Source organism: Diplotaxodon limnothrissa, linkage group LG7 (assembly GCF_057381915.1).
Source record: "Diplotaxodon limnothrissa isolate DT_005_m linkage group LG7, D_limnothrissa_male_GT1.1, whole genome shotgun sequence".
NCBI classification, from domain to species: Eukaryota; Metazoa; Chordata; class Actinopteri; order Cichliformes; family Cichlidae; genus Diplotaxodon; species Diplotaxodon limnothrissa.
The window spans coordinates 30,022,952-30,042,645 of NC_140602.1; the positions used below are offsets into that span (position 1 = coordinate 30,022,952).

The following is a 19,694-nucleotide window of genomic DNA, read 5'->3' on the forward strand; positions in this document are numbered from 1 at the left end:
TTATGCTGCTGAGAATATAGTCCAGAAGAAGCGGATAGTATAGCTTTTATTTTGGAAAGAGCCATCTCTCTGTAATAAACTCTCTTTTCCAAAGATGAGTGATTCCTCAATCAGATACAGGGCTTGCAATATCGCTAGCCCGACGTCCCGGAGCTAGCGATTTTTTCAGTCGGGCTACCAAAATCTATCTCTGCCCTGCCCGTCGGGCTATTGTAGGAAAAATATATGTCAATGCTTTTGCATTCTTTCAGAAATGTAGCTGGGTAATTATGTCATTGGCATCGGTGAGCCACTGTCAATATGTGACATATTGAAGTCTCGTTTGAATTTGCGCTCGTTTTTTTGCTTTCACTTTGCAATCGTGCGAACTGTGTATAGAGCGCGACAGCACTGATCTGTGAGTGATGATAATTTGTGCACCAATTCCTCTGACATCGTCTTATTAATCGTTAGCTTACTATGCAAACATGACAAGTGAAATCTCCCGCAGCTTAAACATGTGAGAGGTTGATCGCGCAGAGAATCGCTGAGCTTATGTGAGTGTGTGTGTAAAAGCATTTCAGTTCTGCTGAGCCAAATAAGACAGGTCAGGGTGAAGAAGTGACAGCCAAAGAAAAGCTTACCACAAAACGGAGAAGTTATGACAAATCAGACTATAAGGCAAAAAGAAAGTGCAGCTTTATGGTTTCATGGACAAAAGAATTTCTGTGGCTGCGATATGACGAGCTAAATAACCAGGGCTGCACATAAGTGGTCCGCAGGTACGCATTCGCTGTCAAAATAAAAAACACGCACAAGGGTTAGGGTTAAATTTAAAAACTGTACTTTTGAGTTAAAATATATATTTATAATTTTAATAAATGACAAATTAAAAATGCATGAACATTTTTTTGTATCGAAAAAATATCGAACCGTGACACCAAAGTATCGAACCGAACCGAACCGTGAATTTTGTGTATCGTTGCACCCCTAATATATATATACACACACACACACACACACACACACACACACACACACACTTTACAGCTAGTCGTTATGACCAATAATATTTATCACGATATACATTTGAAAGTTTGTGATAACGATATAATTGACACTAGACAAAATACTTTACAACTCCACAACTTTATTTGTGCAAAAAAAATTAAAAATCAATGTATTTTCACTTAAACAAGCTGCTGTTTTTTTTATGTGTATTGAAGTTATATAAAAATTTAACAGTGCAAATGCAAATTCCTTGCTGACAGTTTAACCAAAAGGCATTTTCAGTGGAAATTGGCCGACATATCCTAAGCATAACCATGTATAATATCCACAAAACTTAAAAAGAGGTTATACACACACAATATGGTAATATTATGTTGAAGCATAGTACCACTCCGCGAGGCTCCTGCCTATGATAGCCATAGTGCTCCAACAATCCATCAACCGGTGCGGGTTCGTAGCTTAGCAAAGTCGTACTAAAACATTTGACAGATTTTCGTGTACCACATAAAATAGTTTCGAGGTCAGTAAACACATCCAGAATTCATACATAAGGCACACGGGATTATAAGGGGCACTGTCGATTTTCAGAAAAGACTTAATTTTAAGTGTGCCGTATTTTCCAAAAAACACGGTAATAACGACGGCCCGCTAGCATGCGCTACCAAAAATAGTGCTTTGTTGTGTATCTGACGGACAAAAGCCAAACCAGTTCCACACCAAAGAAGCTGCAGCATTTTTACAAACCAATTCTGGTTTATCTGTTTCATCCAACGATCTGCTTTCGCTGCCGTGCTTTTTCCGCCATGTGCGTATGAAAACAAAGGCACTGCGCATGCGCCTTTTACCCATATTCTATCTCGCAATATTTCATTTTCTTATCGTTGCCCAACATTATACCGGAATTACCGTGAACGGTATGATAAGGCCCAGCCCTAATATATATATATATATATATATATATATACACACACACTTCTGATTTTTTGCTTTAACTTTTAATCTCTGAATTTTTATTTTGTACGTCCTGACTTTGACCTGGGCGATAACCAGGCAGCGCAGTCAGATGTCACAGAGGCCGATGTCGTTGAAAAAGGCAAGAAGAGAAGGCTTCAAACAGTAACTCCACCCCCTGCGTTCATCATCACACCTCAGCAGGTCGCACTCTGATGGAGGATACCTGTTTCACCAATCACATTCATTCACTGATCTGATTTCCACGTCTCCTTTGTCAGGCTGTGGGACAGGAAGCTTTAAACTGGTTCCATTTAAAGTCTCAGAGCTCTAATGTGCAGCTATCACCTTAGAAACAAGCAGTCCAACTGAGCATGCTCAGACACAAAATCATTCACTGCAGTTCAAATCGTATGTTACCTCTCTGTGCCACAAATGAATGCAGAGGGCCCATATTAACAGAGAAAGTTGATAACCACAGTAGTTTTATAAGACGAGCCAACTCAAACAAAGCCTGACATTGATAAACTTCCTGTGTGACCACGACCCTCTGATCAACTTCCTGCTAATAAAAATAAAATAAGTGCATTAAGTTTAGATATTTTTTTTGAAACATTCAGCTGTTTGTTCATAAACACAAACAGAAATCAGGTGATCAGTCTCTTACTTCCGGAATAAACAAACCCACACTTACCACGTGACGGCGTTACGCACAGAGCAGTGTTGCACGTGGCGAGCAGCCCTAACACTCTCTACAGTTTTTATCACACAAAACATTTTATCAGTGAGCGAGCTGAACACAGAGGTCAAAGGTCAGAGCTCATCGCTCCCTGCACGTGTGATTCTCTCAGCTAGCTACCTTTATCTGTTAGCTAACCATCTCGAGCTGCGTCGATAAACCGCGCATATCTCTGCTTCATTTCAGCGTCTCCGTTATATCAGTTCACAAACAGCACCAATACACGAACACACACGCACGGGTTTTCACAGTTAAAGTCTTACCAGAGCGGCAAGTCCGTTGTCTGACGCCATGTCTCCCAACCGAAGATCGTCTACGAAGCCAAGATGGACCACTGTCAGAGACTTCACGCATGCGCAGTGTCTTGCGTGGGTCCCAGCGACGCATCAACAGTGACTCTTCACCTTTTTTTACGATCTCTGATCTCAACTTTAACACCGTGTCACGTCACAACATTTAAAGGGCCATATTATCTTTATTTACTTTTAAATAAATTAAATTTAAAGAAGTCCAAAGAGGGTAAAATGAAAAAAATGAGTGACAAAAGGAAAAAAATAATATTTACTGCCCTCAAAACCAAAAACAGTGAATTGTTATTTTTTACTTAATTATTAAATTTAATCAATAACAATTAAACAAATAAAACTGAATGAAAAGTATATAACATTATATGATAATTACTTTATTAAATTCATTGTGTAAATGTTATATTAAACATTTCTGTCTTTGTTTAAAATAACCATGAATGAGATTAGAAATTATATGATTGCTTATATATGTTTTTGTTAAAATAAATAAATAATTATAATTATAATCTGTCTTTGTTTCTTTATATCTAAATTAATTCCATTTATAACTATGTTTGTTACTGCTTGCTTTCATTTTTATATGGATCTAATTTTTATTTTTGATATTTTATGAATTTACTTCATATGTAATCTTGTGTTATCTTGTGCTCCTAAATGTAATGAACACGTGAAAATATTTAATTAAATATTTTATTTATCTAATTTATTTCATTTAAAAAAAATAAAAAATAACAGTGATCAATCTGAAGCAATTACTCACCAATACAGTCTGCAGTCTGTGCTGCCCCCCTGTGGTAACTGAATGAATTTCATTTCTAGGTCCAAAACAGCTTGTTTTTTTGTTTTGTTTTTATTCAGAGTAACGTTTAAACGGATTTATGTTAAATCACAATATTATCATGGTAAACAGACATAAACAGGACCAATGAACTGAAAATATGATTACAGTAGTAAAATACAAAGACATTGACAAAGAGATTTAATCGTGGTTTAAAACGTTCAATGTTTCAGTCTCAGATCACATGATCTCATAATTTTGAATTATTATTATTATGTTATTTTCATTTTATGCTATAAAATTAAGAATTTGGATATCCTTACAGTTTATGAAAATTGTTTAAATTAAAAAAGTAATATCATTGAACCAAATGGGTTTTTTTCCCCTAAAACCGCAATTTAATCTCAAAATGTGTAAATGTTGTAATTATTTTAAAATGTAATTAAGTTTTTTGTGATGATTAAAAATATTATTATGCTGTTATTTGACTCCTCAACTCTGAAGATGTGAGGTATAAGTGGTTATAAGAATTTTATAAAATAGGGCTGTCACTATATCACATGATAAAGTATTATGATATGTGTCTATGTATGTGTAAATATTACAAATTATAGAAAATAATAATAATTTGTCTAATTGTTTTTCAAATGAATCTATAATTACGTAATGTATGAACACTGATATTTAACATGTTATTGTTATTGTCAGTGCTGGTAGTATCTCACACCATCAGGCCAACATTTGGACATTTGATCTGAAAAATGTACCTGATGTAAATAAATAAATAAAATCCATATCCTCTGTAAATAAAAAATAATAAAATAAATAAAAACTTGGGAGTGGCTTTGCTTTTTTGGCAGACTTGGGCTTCCACAGTGGGTGGTACATTGTGCTGTCATTTTTGTAATCAGACGTAATATTTTCCCGTGTTAATCAGATAAAGAGTTCCCTCTGTTCACTGTAAATGTTTCTTGTTTAGTGTCTTTTTTGGTAAATCGGGTGAGGTTGGTGTTTTTTTCTGGCTCTTTCTGATTGGTTGCAGCATGAAGCTTCGGTTTCTCGGTGCTGAGCTCCTGTTTTTACGTATTTATGATTTTATTTAATGCGAACGTCACAAACGTTTCCTCCCCCCGCGGAGCTCCACAGTGGACCGACCCGGGCAACAGGAAAACATCCTCCTCCTTCTCCTCCTCCTCCGTCTGGGGTCACAGCAGCCCCCAGCCCGGGCTTTAAAACCAGCCAGCCGCCACATCCTCATTTTTCTCCTCCCTCCACCCTTCCTCCTCCTCCTGTCGGGGCTGTGAGGACGGAGCGCCTCCTCTCCTCTCATCTCCGGTCAGCCTGATTCTCCTGCTCGGAGGTAAGATCTCCCTCTGTGCGCTTTTCTGTTTTTCTCGCGTCGCTGCAGACGCACTCGTCTCCTCCTCACCCTCCTCTTCCTCCGTGTAATGAAGCCTCAGATCGGCCACATGACCGCAGAGCTCCTTCATCCCTCCGCTGCACCTCAGCTCGGAATAAAAAACAGCGTCTCAGGTTCAGTGTGTGTGTGTGCGTGTGTGTGCGTGTGTGTTCGGGCCTCAACCGGCTCTGCTCCTCTTAGAGGAGGAAGGAGATCTGTCGGTATGATGTTTTGATGGGGGGGGGGGTCCTGTGAGATGTAGAAAATAAAGACAAATGATTATGATGAGGAGGTTTAAAGCCTCCTCCAGGAGGGGAGCAGCAGTTGCTTCAGTCTCTAAAACATGAGGGAATGATGAAAATGCTACTGCTGCTCCTGGAGGAGGCAGGAGGAGCTCAGTGTTTACCTCCAAACAGATTAAGAGGAGCTGCAGGTGTGTTTGGTATTTATGGCTCAGCTGTTGGTCAGAAAGTTACACCTGGCCCATTAGAGGCGGAGCTGAGTCAGTCAGGGATTCATGAGGCTGTCTGAAGAGATAGTAGAACAGCTGCTCTTTGGGCCAGATGTGGTGATGATGTCAAAGCAGAGCTAACATCTGGGACATTTAAGGCTGCGCTGAAGCAGCCAGAACGCCAATCGTAGCCCAAACACCTGCCGCTGAGGACCAATCGTCATCATCGCTAACATTCCTCATGCTCTCAGAGATCCTGGACACCTTCTGAGAGCAGCTGCGACGCTCTGGCACTGATCAGTTCTATTATCGGTGATTGATCAGAGAAACTCGATCAGTTCAATCCACAAAATGTCAGAATCGGTGAAATGCTCTCTAACAGGAAGCTGGATCAGTCTCTGGAAGTCATTTACTGATCATCACTGAACTGTTGGAGTGAAGAGGCTTCTGGGATGGGAGCTGAAACATTTTCAGGAAACTTACAGAATTCCAGTCGATTTCTCCTAGCTCCTTAGATTTGAGCTGTTGATTCATCAGCTGATTGGTTTATTGGTTCTGGTTGTTTACGATCATGAGTCCAAGAGCTCCCAATAAAATCTGATCTCAGATTTTAGATGGAGAAGCTTTCAGTCAGTGCCTGGAATCTGCCAATCAGGTTGGAGTTCAGGGTCAGACCTGATGTTCTCTGAGGCGGAGTGGGGATGACTCCTCTGACAGAGTCACCGTGGTGGATCCTTCTGAGTGTTTCTGTAGCTTCTCAGTTAGAAACCTTCCAGTGTTTCTCGTTTGACTTGTATTTGGTCTGCAGCTGTTTTCATGATCTGATTCATTATTTGAGTCATTTTTCTGTTTGTTTTCTGTTCAGATGACACATTTGGACTTTTTTTAACAGAAAACAAACAGAAAACCAGTGAAAGCATGGCTGACATGCTGCAGACCGTCTATGAGTTTCCGGCCTGTGTGCTGCTGGGATGTGAATGTGAAGCAGGCCACTGCCTGGATCCACCCAGCGCCTGTAAAGTGTGTTTAAGTGTGTGTGTGCTTGGGCTAATGGCAGATAAAAGCTCTTAGTGATAAGACTATCAGCCACACAGAGCACTCGGCCTGCTGTCAGTCCTCAGAGACACTCAGCACAGTCAAGTAACCGAGTACTTTTACTCAGCAAGCCGCTGTAACTGCAGCCTCAGCTTCCTGCAGAGAAAAGCAGTGAAGAGTGATTTAAACCATGAGCTACAGAAATAAAACAATAAAATGTCCAAAAATGATCCCTGTTATTGAAAAATAAAAAAGAGCGCTCCAGAGGGCGTCCCTCCTGGAGCCTGTGTGTGGTATCTCCTAATTGTCCTTATTTCATTTGTATTTGATTGTTTTTTTTTTTTGAATTTCACAGTGGTGAAAAATCCTCCCAACAGTTCCTCATTACCAAACCGAGTGATTTCTATCCAAGTCCTGCTGGAAAAACCGACCTAATCCCCGAACCTGCTCAGTGCAAGAATAAAATGTCATAAAACATAATGAAGTGAAACTAAAGCAGGAAACATTAATAAAGAATAATTCATCAAAGTCAGCCTGCTTTTAGATGTTTCATGTTTAAACATTTCACTTCCAGCTGCTCACTGTCCTCCATCCTTCAGACACGGCCTTCATCATTATTGTGCAAACACACTCAAGATACAGTCAAGGCGGCCTCACGTGGTTATTAGAGCAAATGTTATAAAATTACAATAAAACAACTAAAATGTATAAAAGCACCAAAAACAGTGATAACAGGAAACTGAGTCCACCTTAAAAGTTTAGGATAAATCATTCTTCATGTTATTAATGCTGTGTTATCTGGGGCCGGATGGCTGAGGCAGCAGCCTAAGCAGAGAAACCCAGACCATCCCTCTCTCTGGCAACCTCCTCCAGCTTATCTGGAGACACAATCTCTCCAGCATGTCCTGGGTACAGAGGAGGCCCCAGGAGATCTTACGTGCATTGTTCAAAGAAAACAGTGATGAAGAAACTGAAGCTAAAATCAGACGTGTTAAAAACCCTGGAAGGGCAGAGGTGAACCATCATCTCTGAGGTCACCGGAAATGTTTGAAACTGGATTTTTTTTTAAAATCAGGAAATCATTAGCAACAGTGTAGCCAATCAGAACAAGGAGTTTACAGGGAGAAGGTCACATGGGCTGGTCCAGATTTACCCTGCTCCAGAGCGAGGGGGGCAGCAGGGTAAGAAGCGATGCTCCCATTATGCCTTGGGCCTGTTGTACCAGCCCGTGTGGGCAGGTCTGAGGTTGCTTCAGGTGGTCAAGTCGGAGGTCAGCTGACTGAGTTGAAGGAGGCTGGTTTCTCCTTTAGAGATTCCTTCTTCCTAATGGTACAGACGTACTCCAAAAAAGATCAAGCTGGGATTTATCAAGTCCAACCAGAGATGACTTCACCCCATGGTCTGACTCCATCATTACCAAAAAACGAGCAGAAACAGAAACAAATTCTGGCCACAAAAAAAACAAAGCCATGGCCACCATTAAACTTCAGGGCCCCCCCCCCTCCCCTGGGTTATGGTAGATGGGCCCTCCTCCCTGATCCTGGTTTCATCCAGTTAAAGGGGAGTTTTTCCTTTTCACCATCGGCAAGTATATCATAGGTGTTCATCTGATTGTTGGTGTTTTTACCTCACGGTAGCTCTTTGAGGCAGCCATTGCTTTGATTTGGCGCTGTATAAATTGAATTAAGGAGCTCGTTAACAGAAGCAGGTGTTTGCAGCAGGTTTCTTCTCGGCCTTTAAGATAAATTAAAGCTGCTGGATGAGTTTATACTGTTTGACCTCCTGCGGGAGGATCTGAGCGTGCTCCTGGGTAACGTTTGGAGGAGAACCGTCACTGTGACTCTCACACATGTTCACAGATCAGGTTCAGCTGAGGGCGCTCTCCTCTCACTGATCTGGTGTCAGATTTTATGGTTGGACAGCGATGGAGGGGGGGGAGGGTGAAGCTGCTCTGCTGACTCTGAGGACAAGCGTAACCACAGCAGCCGTTAGCAGCGGCTGGGCGTCGCCCGGCTGGGCAAGCTGATAAACAGCAGAGGGGAGGGGGAGGAAGGGAGGAGGACAACAAGATGAAAGGAGGTGGTGGGGGACGGTCAGAGGAAGGATGGAGGATATCCTCCCCCAACTCTCATGTTGTTTAGGTAGAAGGTGTGCCCCCTCCCCTCTGACAGCCTCGCTGTGACTCTCCAGCAGTCGTCCGTCCTCAGCAGCTCCAAACACCGTCTGAGCCGTGAGTAACACCTTTAACGCTGAACGCTCGTCATCAGGACGCTGTCACACATCCTCACAAAGCTGCAGCACCTTCATATACACTCGAGCTCGTTTATCACTGTCAGACTTTCAGCATCAACACAAAGATTCAGATATTCACTTTACTGTATCTTGAAGTCACCGCGGCAACCCGAACATCACCACAAGTCTGCGTCTTCTTCCTGAAACTCTTCGCAGCCAATCAGAGAGCTTACTGGAGACAGCAAACTGAGAAATGTAAGTCAAAAAAATAAACATCACAAAAGCATGAAACAATAATTTCTGCTACATAACTTTGCACTTTTGCTGTAACAAAACAAATTTCCCACCTGTGTGACTAATAAAGGTCATCTTATCTTATCTAATAACATTAAGAGAAACAGTAAAAATAAAAAAGAATAAAAACAAAGCTAATCTACCAAAATAAAATCAAAGGAAAAACAAACAGAAACTGCATTTTAAATTAGTTTTGAATTTTTTTTCCAAAAACTTCAACAAAAGCCTCTTAAAGGTTAAAAGACTTTTGATTAAAAAAAAACAACGACAAATAAAGAAATAAAGAAATAAAATAAAGAAATTAAGAAATAAAGAAATTAAATAAAGAACTAAAAACTACAAAAAATTAAAAAAAATGCAGACAAAACTCTGAAAAACAAAAAAAATAAAATAAAATAAAATAAAAATCGTCTCAAAACTGCTGATCGGATGTCAATGGTAAAGGAAACAAAGGATATGAAACAAAGTCCCCAGAATGCCTCGATGCTTCTTCCTGCATCCTTCCTCCTGTTCTGTTTCCTTCTCTCTGTTTCCTCCTGTTCTGTTTCTTCCTGGATGTTTCTAGTGGTTTCAGGAAGGAAACGAGTTGACATCATGTCTGAGGCTGTGCTGTGAGAGAAATTGCTCTTCCTCTGATTCTGGATCAGATGAGTCGAGCTCGTTCGTTGGAGCAGCTGATGCGTTCACTAACCCTCTCTCTGTTTTTCCTCTGCAGCTGCTTAAATCAGGTCGGAGCGACTTCCGTGTCCACAGCTATGCAGAAGGTAATGAGTCACTGCTGGAGCTTAATCATCACCACACTTACACCTAAAATATTGCTGCACAATGAGGTTCACACTGAGACTTCAGCTCAGTGAGCAGTCTGTCACTCTGAAAGTTCATTTACACCTTAAAGTGGATGTATTGTCACTGCAGCAGCTTTGCATGATTCACAGCTCAAAATAATCCTTCATGACCATCATCTGTCTGAAACAAGCTGTTGTTGCTGTCGAGTCAGATCTTCTTCTCCTCCTGGTTTGTTTGTGGTTTTCACCTGCTCTTTGAGCTGGTGCCAATAAACTGGACTGTTTTCACTTCCTGATTGTCTCTTCTGATTGGCTGTTTGGCAGGTGGAGGGACGGGTAACTCCGGTCAACCTGCCGTCCTCGAGGGGCCCGAGCACCCCGGGGTCTCCGGCGACGGGCATTGTGGTAATGTCACACCTGCTCAGACGTTCAGATGTTCAGATGTTTATTTACTCGTTTCATCCATGGAAACATTATTTTAACACATTTCTTTATTTTACTGACATTTTCTACTTTTAGTAAACGTACTTTTTGTAAAAACCTCTGCAAAATGCAGACTTTCACCACAAGGTGGCAGCGTTTACTGTCAAAGTTCTGCATGTACGATTTTTTTGTTTGTTGAAATTTGAGCTCTGATCAGATGATTTTAGTTCTTTTAGTTCTTCTTTTATTTTTATGTTGAATGTTGAATTTTTATGTTGAGCTGTTAACCAGTTGTAATCCTACCCAGTGAAATTAAACACTTTTATACATGGAGTACTTGTATTTGTATCTTTAAGTAATCTTTGTGATGATACTTGGAGTGCTCGTGGTAAATAAAGAACTTCCTCTGTCAGGCCCGTGTCAATGACCAGGTGGTGGGCTACAGAGACCTGGCGGCACTGCCCAGAGATAAAGCCATCCTGCAGGTGGAGAGACCGGACCTGATGACCTACCAACCCCACCTGAGCTTCTCCCCGCTCGACCCGCCACGCAGAGAGGTGCGGGTTTGGATTCTTTAGTAGTTAAGGAACATTACTGCTTCACTTTTCAACCCTGAAATTGAAATATTTGACTTAAACACTGCTGCTAGTCCATTTGTCAAGTGAGCTGACCTCTGACCCCGACTGACAGCACTGATACAGCAGCGTTCAGGGACAGCCGACAAAATCAGAACAGACAGTTTCCATTTCAGCTTCTCCTGCCAATTTAACACTTTTCTCATAAATATTATTAAAAAAACTGGAGTCACATCACTTCCTGTTTCCCCTCGATGGCGCTCATTAAAATCCTGACATCATATTTAAAGTCAGAGGAAAGGAATAATCTGGAATAATCCTTAAAGGAAGATCAGATGAAACTTTTACTTTTTAATGATCATATTTCATAGATATGCTTTAAGTTTTTTGATTTTAACTTTAATTTTCTTCATAATATACAGGGTTTTTTCTATATTATTGAGTGCACATTTATTAAAAGAATATCAGCTGAAAAAATCTGTGTGTGTGTGTGTGTGTGTGTGTGTGTGTGTGTGTGTGTGTGTGTGTGTGTGTGTGTGTGTGTGTGAGAGAGAGAGAGCACACAGAGGTGTGTGTTAACAGGTCATTACTGACACTAATGTAATCCTGAGGCGTGTTTGATGCCTGCAGCTGTTGGACTTTATTAAATTCCTGCAGCATCTATGATGACTGTTCATATCTGTGTTCTCTGCAGAGATCTCTGTCTCCTCCATCCACGTCTCCAGCCTTGTCTCCAACCATGTCTCCTGAGGTAAGCCCTCATCAGTCCATGCTGGTGGTAATAACCCAGCTCCATTATTCATTTCCATCCCGGTTTCTTCTACACCTTCAGGCCACGGGGATATAAACTGTTTTTAATGAAGTGGCAGTGCTTACATTTTCCACTTGTTCATTCAGGCCAGGCTTTTCTTTAATGCTCTGGTCCGGTGACCTGGAGTCTGGAACAAAGCCCCGCCCACGAGTTAACCTGACCCTGTGACACTGAGTAGACCTGCATCTGTGGTCGATAAGACTCAAACACAAGCTTTGATTGGTGGTTCATTTCTTGGTGCCACAGCATTCATTGACCTTTCTGAAACCTCAAGTGGTTCGCGACCTCGGCTTTTTAGGAAAACAGTGGTTTGTACTTGTTCTCGTCCAGCTTTTAATCGCAGCTTTGTCTTCACCGCAGTGTTGAAACCATGACACTCGCTAGCCGGGGAACAGAAGGACCTCTGTTCAGACGGCTGGAAACTCCCCTCAGTCAGAGCGCGAAGGGCAAAACAAAATAGGAGCTCCGTTTCTGTCCAGATTTAAAGGACGGGACATCTGTGCAGAAATCACTCAGTTTGGGTCCTTTTTTAACTTTAATTAAGATTTACAGCACAAACATGTTCCACAGGTCCAGTTGGTCAAAAGTGAAATCGTGTTGTTTAAAGGAAAAACAGGATTACATGTTCGGATAAGATCAAGTAATCCAGTCCAGCTTTTTTATCTGGATTAAACCTTCAGTTTGTGTTGTTCAAAACACTGGAACAGGATCAGGATGACTTCCAAAATATCAGGATTACCCTGATCCCAGGCCGGATTCAAAATTAAGAAAAAAAATGTAATAAAGAAAAGTTATTCTAAGAAGAAAACTAGAACTGATAAACTTAAGACAATAAAAAACTTGCACCTGGACTACAGTTTTCAAACTTTGTCCTATACTTGCATTAAAATACTTGTTTTGTAAGTTTATTTATGATGCATTGCATGTCAAACATGCAATATGTTTATATTTAGGACTTTAATTTTTATTCATACAGAAAACAATTATATAAAAAAGTGTGAGCTGGGAAGTAAAGTCAAGACATTGGTTTAAAAAAAGGTTTTGAGTTAAGAATGATAAATACAATCATAGTAGATGACAATTAAATTATTAAAACTTAAAGCAAATCCAGCTCATTAAATCACATTGGAAAATTTTTAAATATAGTCTTTCTTTTTACCTTCTTTGAAATTATTTAAATGTTATGACTTAAGGACATCGTCCACAGTGTTTCTGTAAATGATGGTGATTTGTTGTCAGGTCAGTGAAAAAGCAAAAACAATGAAAATTAACAAATTTAATATAATTATTTAAAGTTCCTTTATTTTGAGTTAATTTCAGTGCCCCCTGCACCCCAATTAAATTACTGGTAATCCTTAAAAGTTTATACGGGATCATAATGAACCTGTCCAGTTTTTGTGTGAACAAGAACATGAGCTGGACGAGCTGGATTACATCATCCACCAAAGGAAAACACACTACAGCCACCTGTCAGCCAAAGAGGCCACGCAGCAGCTTTGTTTTATGGGCCTCTTTGATTTAGACAAAGTTCTCACGGTCAATCGCGTGACCCATGCTGACGTTCTGACTCACTGATTGGTCTGAGCTCACCTGTCAGGTTAAAAGACTCTGTTTGCTTCCAGGTGAAGGGGCGCAGGGCAGAAAGTGAGAGCGGTTCTCCTGGAGGATCCACGCTGCAGCTGCAGGCTGGACGCAAGATCAGTACGAGCCTGCAGCATTTCCACCGACCAGGTAACACACACACACACACCTGAGGGCTGTCAGGACTCATTAATCCTAAAACCTTTCTCAACCCTGAAGGCAAAGCGGCCGTGTGTCTGAGTTTGTGCGCTCAAATCAAATCACTTTTACTGTCACATCACATGTGCAGGTACTAATTCTTGTGTGCGAGCTTCACAAGCAACAGAGGTGTGCAAAAATACAATAACATAAGAACAAGCAAAATATAAGAATGGTTTACCCAGAGTTATATGAATAAATATATGTACAATATAAGAGTGTATGCGCATTACTAAATGTGTATATCTACGTGTGTGTGTGTGTGTGTGTGTGTGTGTGTGTGTGTGTGTGTGTGTGTGTGTGTGTGTGTATTTTAAAAATTAAATAGAATAAACAATAAAATAAAATCTACAGAGGTTGACATTGGAGAAACCGTACAAAAAAGTTTTTATGCATTTTTTCAGATAATGGGACCAACATTTACAGGAAGCCTCCTATCTACAAACAGGGTGAGCTCTTCCTCCTCTTCCTCACTGTGTGTGTGTCTGTCACTGCTTCATCACTCAGCAACTTCATGCTGTCTCCACAGATGCTCACAAACACGGCGAGGGCAGCGGCGTCATCCAGTCAGCAAAGTTTCCTGCAGCCCAGCCGCCAGATCCCAACCAGCCTTCCAAGATTGAGACTGAGTACTGGCCCTGCCCACCCTCACTGGCCACCATGGGTAGCACACACCAACACACACACATGTGCGCACACACACACACACACATGTGCGCACACACACACACACCTGTGCTGTGAGGTCATTGGTAACTCTGAGGCTGAACCCCGCAGAGATTGAGTGGCGGAAGAAGAAGAAGGAGCTGCAGGAGGAAGACGAGTTTGAGGACCTCACAGAAGAAGCGAAGACGCTACAGGAACAGGAGCTGGAGAAGGTTTGTGACCGTCGCCCCCTCTTTCCAGATTCACATTTTGACTAAAAGCGTCATCTGACCCGCGGTTTTGTGGCCACTCAGATCAAGTCCAACCTGGGCCGTCTGATCCTGAAGGAGGAGAAGGAGAAAGCCGTCCACTTCAGGAGGAAGACGCAGTCATTGCCCGACAGAACGCACATGCACGGCAGTAAGAGTGCTCGCACACAGCCACCGCCTTCACATTCCCCACTTTCACCACGGAGCGCTCCTCTGACGTCTCTCTGTCCACTTCTCCCTGCAGGTTTGTCAGCAGGTGCCTCCAAGTCTCCATCACGCTCAGGATCAGGCCTGACACGAGTAAGTGCTCACACCTGACATGGTGCAGAGTGAGACCCCGAAACTGGAGTTAAACCGGACTTAGGCTCACTTTAAGTGACTTTTTTTTAATCTCACTGTAGTAAATGAATAGTTAAAACTGGAATCTGGTTTGAAGTGTTTACAACACCAACAAACATGGGCGGAGCTTCTGGACAAATGAAGCATTTTTTCTTCCTGAGCAGCCAGCAGGGGGCGACAGCTGTGGCTGCAGAAACACTTCTTTCCTGTAGACGTGTATGAAACAGCTGTTTGTGTTTGTTGGGTCAAACTTGTATAAAATTAAATCTCAGTCCCACGATGTTTCAAAATGGAGGATTAGCTTTGGTGTGAAGTTTTGGTGTGAAGAATTGGCTGATAAGTCGTTGCACCGATGGAGGTGATGCCACAGTGGCTCCGCCCATCTTTAACCGCCCATGGCGTAAAGTTAACGCTCAAAAGAACTGGTTGTGTGTTGCAGATGCAGTCGGCAGAGTTTTCCACAGATGGCGATAAAGGACGGCCAGGTATGAGTCCTCGCTCACCTTTTTCATGACATCAGAAAAAAGAGCGGCGCTGCTGGTTTAATGAGTTCCTTCTGAGCGTGCAGCTCTCACAGACGATTGGTCACATGAGCCTAACGCACATCACATGAAACAAAAACAACCAGAGTTTGTAGAAACGAGTCACCTGTGAGTGTGCTGATGAACTGTGCCTGACACACCTGAGTGACATCACTCGGTACTAACCTCTGCTCTTCCTGTTGTGTCTTCTATCTTTCAGCTGCTCAGGTAAGCATGTCTGTGTGCATGACCTGTTTAACCGGCACAGCCCTGACACACCTGAGCACATTACTGGCCCCGCCCCCACAGCTGTTATAAAGGAGCACTGACTCGCTGTTGGAGCCTCTGGTGGTCGTCAGAGGAACTGCAGGTTTGGCACCTGGAAGTCAACGGTTGAATTTAGGTTCCTGCAGCTTTGCATACCTCGACATAAAGAATCAGCTCCTCTTTACCACTTTAGCACACCACTGGTCACTGTGTGACTGTGAATTGTGGACCAATCAGACACTTCACAGCAGGGCGACTAACCCCACCCTCGTATTTCCTGCAGTCTCACGCCTCTCTAAAGCCTCACTGGTCTGTTATTGTTGGATTATTTCTTATAGAACACTCTCATTAAGTCTTTGTCTCTTTGATAGACAGTTTGTAAGGAGGCCCAGAGAGGTCAAAACACCAGCAAATTGAAAAAAGCAAAAACACAACAGAGGTGATTCAGGTGAACCAGTAATAGCAAACATACATGTACAGTACATGAATCATGTGATTAGAATAGCATCTCTCCCTCAATCAGCTCCAACCAATCCTTGGCTTGTTTACTGTCACCGTTGCAGCTTTTCATCACGGTCTGCTTCATATTGTGAGATTTTGCGATATTTTATTATTTGCTATGTTTTCTGAAGTCGCATTGCATTTGAGCTCTCAGGGCCACAGACGCTGTTCTGTGATGCAGACGCTGCAGCTGCTGCAGCTGCTGAGGATAAATCCAAACAGCACTATGAGGCAGATGTGGCGCAGACCATCAGGAGCAGGAGGGCTTTGATGGCCCACATGTCACGATCCAGCTGATGTTCACAGAGACTGTTGGGCTCGAGCTTTAACGTGTTGGACTGTAGAAAACTTCCGTGTTTTCCATGAAGGAACGCTTCAGTAAAGATACCACTGGCTTCATTTCCTGTCACCGGCTGTCTGGAACGCTCCAGGCCAGAGATGGAGAAATCCAGAATTTAGAAACAGTCTTCCTGACTTGTGCTGACAGAAGCGTCAGATTAACGTGTTGCTTTCATGTGTCGTGTTAAATCAGTCTGAGCATTTTAAATGTGTGTGTGCAGAACGGTGACACTCGCAGGGAGCGCATGGACCGAGGAAACTCTCTGCCGAGCATCCTGGAGCAGAAGGTGAGGCGCTCCCAGTCTCTGGTAGAGTAGCTCTGCATGATTCACAGTTCAAAATAAAACATATTTATCTTTAAGCTGCTCTTTGTGATTGGGAGCCAATCAGAAGAGAGCTGACTTAAAAGGGGAGGAGTTAAAACAAGGCATTTCCGATCAGATAAAGGAGGATTATGTTGAACTGTGAATCATGCAAAGCTGCTCTGTGAAGTACAGGAACAAAATTAGACCCTTTTTAATCACTTCGATTACTGATTTTACTTCTGAATTTTGTCTAAATTTTTATAATCAGTTGACGCAAACAATCAGCTGATCAGATCTGACTGGTACTGTCTCTGATATCATTGTAATACCCCTAACTCAGGTACTACTGGCTCGTTACACTGATGTGTACTTTGCAGTGTAGTATCCGAGTACTCCCTCCAGCTGATGGCATGCTGTGTATTTCAGATCTACTCCTATGAGACACTGGTTGTGACCCACAGAGGGCGCTGTAAGCTGCCTCCAGGCGTGGACCGCACTCGGCTTGAGGTGAGGGACGCTGTGCTGGGTAGTCATTTTCTGTCTTCCTTCTCAGTGTCCCAGTTGAAGCTTCTCTGTGGTAGCACTGGTTTCTCTGGTTTCCCAATTTGACTGTTTGAAGTCAGACTTGTTTGCGCGTCCCAGTTTAACTTTAGAACTGGTTTACATAAACTTTTTTAGAGGTGGGACTGGTTCCAGTCCTCCCAGTCTGAGCGTCGCTGAAGCACGACTGCTTCACTGGAGGTTTTAACTTCTTCTTCTTCTCCTCCCTGTCAGCGGCACCTGTCCCAGGAGGAGTTTGAGCAGGTGTTCGGGATGCCGATGGCCGAGTTTGAGCGCCTCTCGCTGTGGAAACGAAATGAACTGAAGAAGAAAGCCTCGCTTTTCTAACAGGAAGTGACCTCATCCCAACAAATACTTGATGAAGGTTTTAAAGTAGGAGGGGTTCAAATAAAATATCCAATCAGCAGACACACACAGAGCCAATCACCTCACTCCGATACGTCCTCCATCTTACTAACCGTGCTCCTGAAAGCTCGCCGAGGAGCAGACCAGTCCTGGTTAACCTTTTACTGCGACTAACCTTAATCGATACACTGATTACCTGTGCCGCGCATATAATCACCACTGCTTACAGGTCACCACATTATCTTCATCATCTTCATCACATGTAATCTCTGTAGCTCTGTCTCCTCACGTGGATTATTCCCAGCTCCGGGTCTGATCCATGTCAGGGACCTGCTGCGGGTCCCTCAGATTTCACGCCATCTTCAGGTGTTACGCTAACATGAAGCTGCTTCACTTTCATCCTTGTAGTTAGACAGTTAGATGGGATTATTAGTGTGATAGTAAAAATGAAAATGACCTCTTACAGCTTTCCCAATCATTTCTAGGTCTAGGAAAGTCATTATGGACACCTCGTAAGGATTTGTGGAAAGAACAGACCTCAATCTCCAGCATATCCTGGGTCTGTTAGTCAAACCTCAGGTTCAGGAGGATCATGATCTTTATTTAGAGAGCTTTCTTTTTAGTGACGGCCCGTTATCACGGAAGCCTGCAGCTCTTCCACAATCCTTCACAGATCTTCAGAACAGCTCTGGGAGTTGCAGAGGCTTCAGGAAGTCTGAAACCCTCCGGGCTGCTTCAGGCTGGCTGTAATTCCCCTGGAGGCCCAGCTGAGGGCGCTCTAAGCTTGCCCAGCCTGTTCTGTCAGCTGCAGAGAAGCAGGCTGCTCGTGGTGGTGATTGTGGTCCTGCAGCTTCATGGTAGCAGTCCGGGTCTAACAGCTGATTGTAATGATTAACCACATGCAGCTTTTATTTATTGGATGATTGTATTTTTTCTGCATTTGTCTGCTACTGTGAAGCGTTTTATTTTGGAAATCTTGTTGAAAATATTTTTGGCTGTATAGTTTGTTTTTAAATATTACTCCACGTGGAGTTCAGACCACACACACCTGCAGTTCCTGCTAGCTCACCTGGTGTCACCTGTGCCGTCTCATCCATCCCTCGCAGTCCTGTTTCTGTCCTCTGATATAACGGAGACCAATAAACTTGCAGAGTAACGTCTGTCTCTCGAGTCTTTTTTTCACACATTTTCACCATAAAAGTCCTCCGTACCTGCATACCAGAGCTCAGACTGGAACCAGTTCCAACCACACGGCTCAGGGACAGGACTGGTTGTCAGTGTTGAGGCATTCACACATTCAGAACTGGGTTCTTACTTAGCTTCCACTTTTATCATCCTATCACAGTTTTGACCTCCACCTCTGGCTCGACCCCACCCTCTCTCTGGATCTTTGGGTTTTTCTGCCTTCATCATCATGATGATGATGATGATCACCACCACCACCATCATTATCCAACGTCCAGTCTACATCTCTCCCCAGCAGGGATGTCGAACTCATAGCTGCTCCCTGTCAGTGTGAGAAGTTTAACTGAACATGAGAAAGTTTTTCCACACGATGAAAAAAAATGCCGTCGCAGGAAGTGAAAGAAATCTGTCAGCGCGACTGTTTGAGCTTAAACTGAGAAATGTGTAAAATTACAGCAAAGCTCTGTAATTTTAACACAGAAAGTTCCTGTTCATTCACAGTGAAAGTTTTTATATTCTTTATTCATTTATAATTTTTCATTTTCCAAAGACATCCAGCAGGCCGGATCAAAGACTTTCCCGAGCCAGATCTGGCCCTTGCACCTTACGTTTGACACCCTTGCTTTTACTCATTGAAAACAAAGACGGGAGTCAAATCATTTACACTGAGCTCACAGCACTAATGTTGGCAGGAAAACACAGCCTGAAAGGTCAAAGTTCATCTGAACACCTCTGTGTGCTCATCTCCTTTGGTTCTCCAGAAGTCCAAGCAGCAGATCTCCTGCTGTGTCAGGTATGACCGAGTCACAGGAGATTGGAAATGCCTCTTCCTGTTACTACAGCGTCACACCTCCCAGCTCGCTGTTG

At 42.6% G+C, this 19,694-nt stretch overlaps 2 protein-coding genes across 2 annotated transcripts in view; one reads left to right on the top strand and one right to left on the bottom strand.

The window, feature by feature from the left end:
- Positions 1 to 2,982, bottom strand: part of pbdc1 (polysaccharide biosynthesis domain containing 1) — an 11,885-nt gene extending 8,903 nt beyond the window's left edge. The window contains exon 1 of the mRNA XM_085357869.1: positions 2,944 to 2,982. Coding sequence (XP_085213995.1) covers positions 2,944 to 2,973 — 30 coding nt within the window. The 5' untranslated portion in view covers positions 2,974 to 2,982. The remainder of the gene's footprint in view (positions 1 to 2,943) is intronic.
- A 5,870-nt stretch (positions 2,983 to 8,852) lies between these two features.
- dmtn (dematin actin binding protein) lies at positions 8,853 to 17,926 on the top strand. Its single transcript, XM_085357870.1, has 16 exons — positions 8,853 to 9,138; positions 9,893 to 9,941; positions 10,287 to 10,367; positions 10,799 to 10,942; positions 11,655 to 11,711; positions 13,394 to 13,502; positions 13,955 to 13,999; positions 14,080 to 14,214; positions 14,328 to 14,428; positions 14,510 to 14,615; positions 14,709 to 14,764; positions 15,243 to 15,288; positions 15,545 to 15,552; positions 16,653 to 16,718; positions 17,163 to 17,243; positions 17,511 to 17,926. The coding sequence occupies exons 2-16, from the start codon at positions 9,933 to 9,935 to the stop codon at positions 17,622 to 17,624; spliced, it is 1,158 nt and encodes a 385-aa protein (XP_085213996.1). The 5' UTR covers positions 8,853 to 9,138; positions 9,893 to 9,932; the 3' UTR covers positions 17,625 to 17,926.
- The last annotated feature ends 1,768 nt before the right edge of the window (positions 17,927 to 19,694 follow it).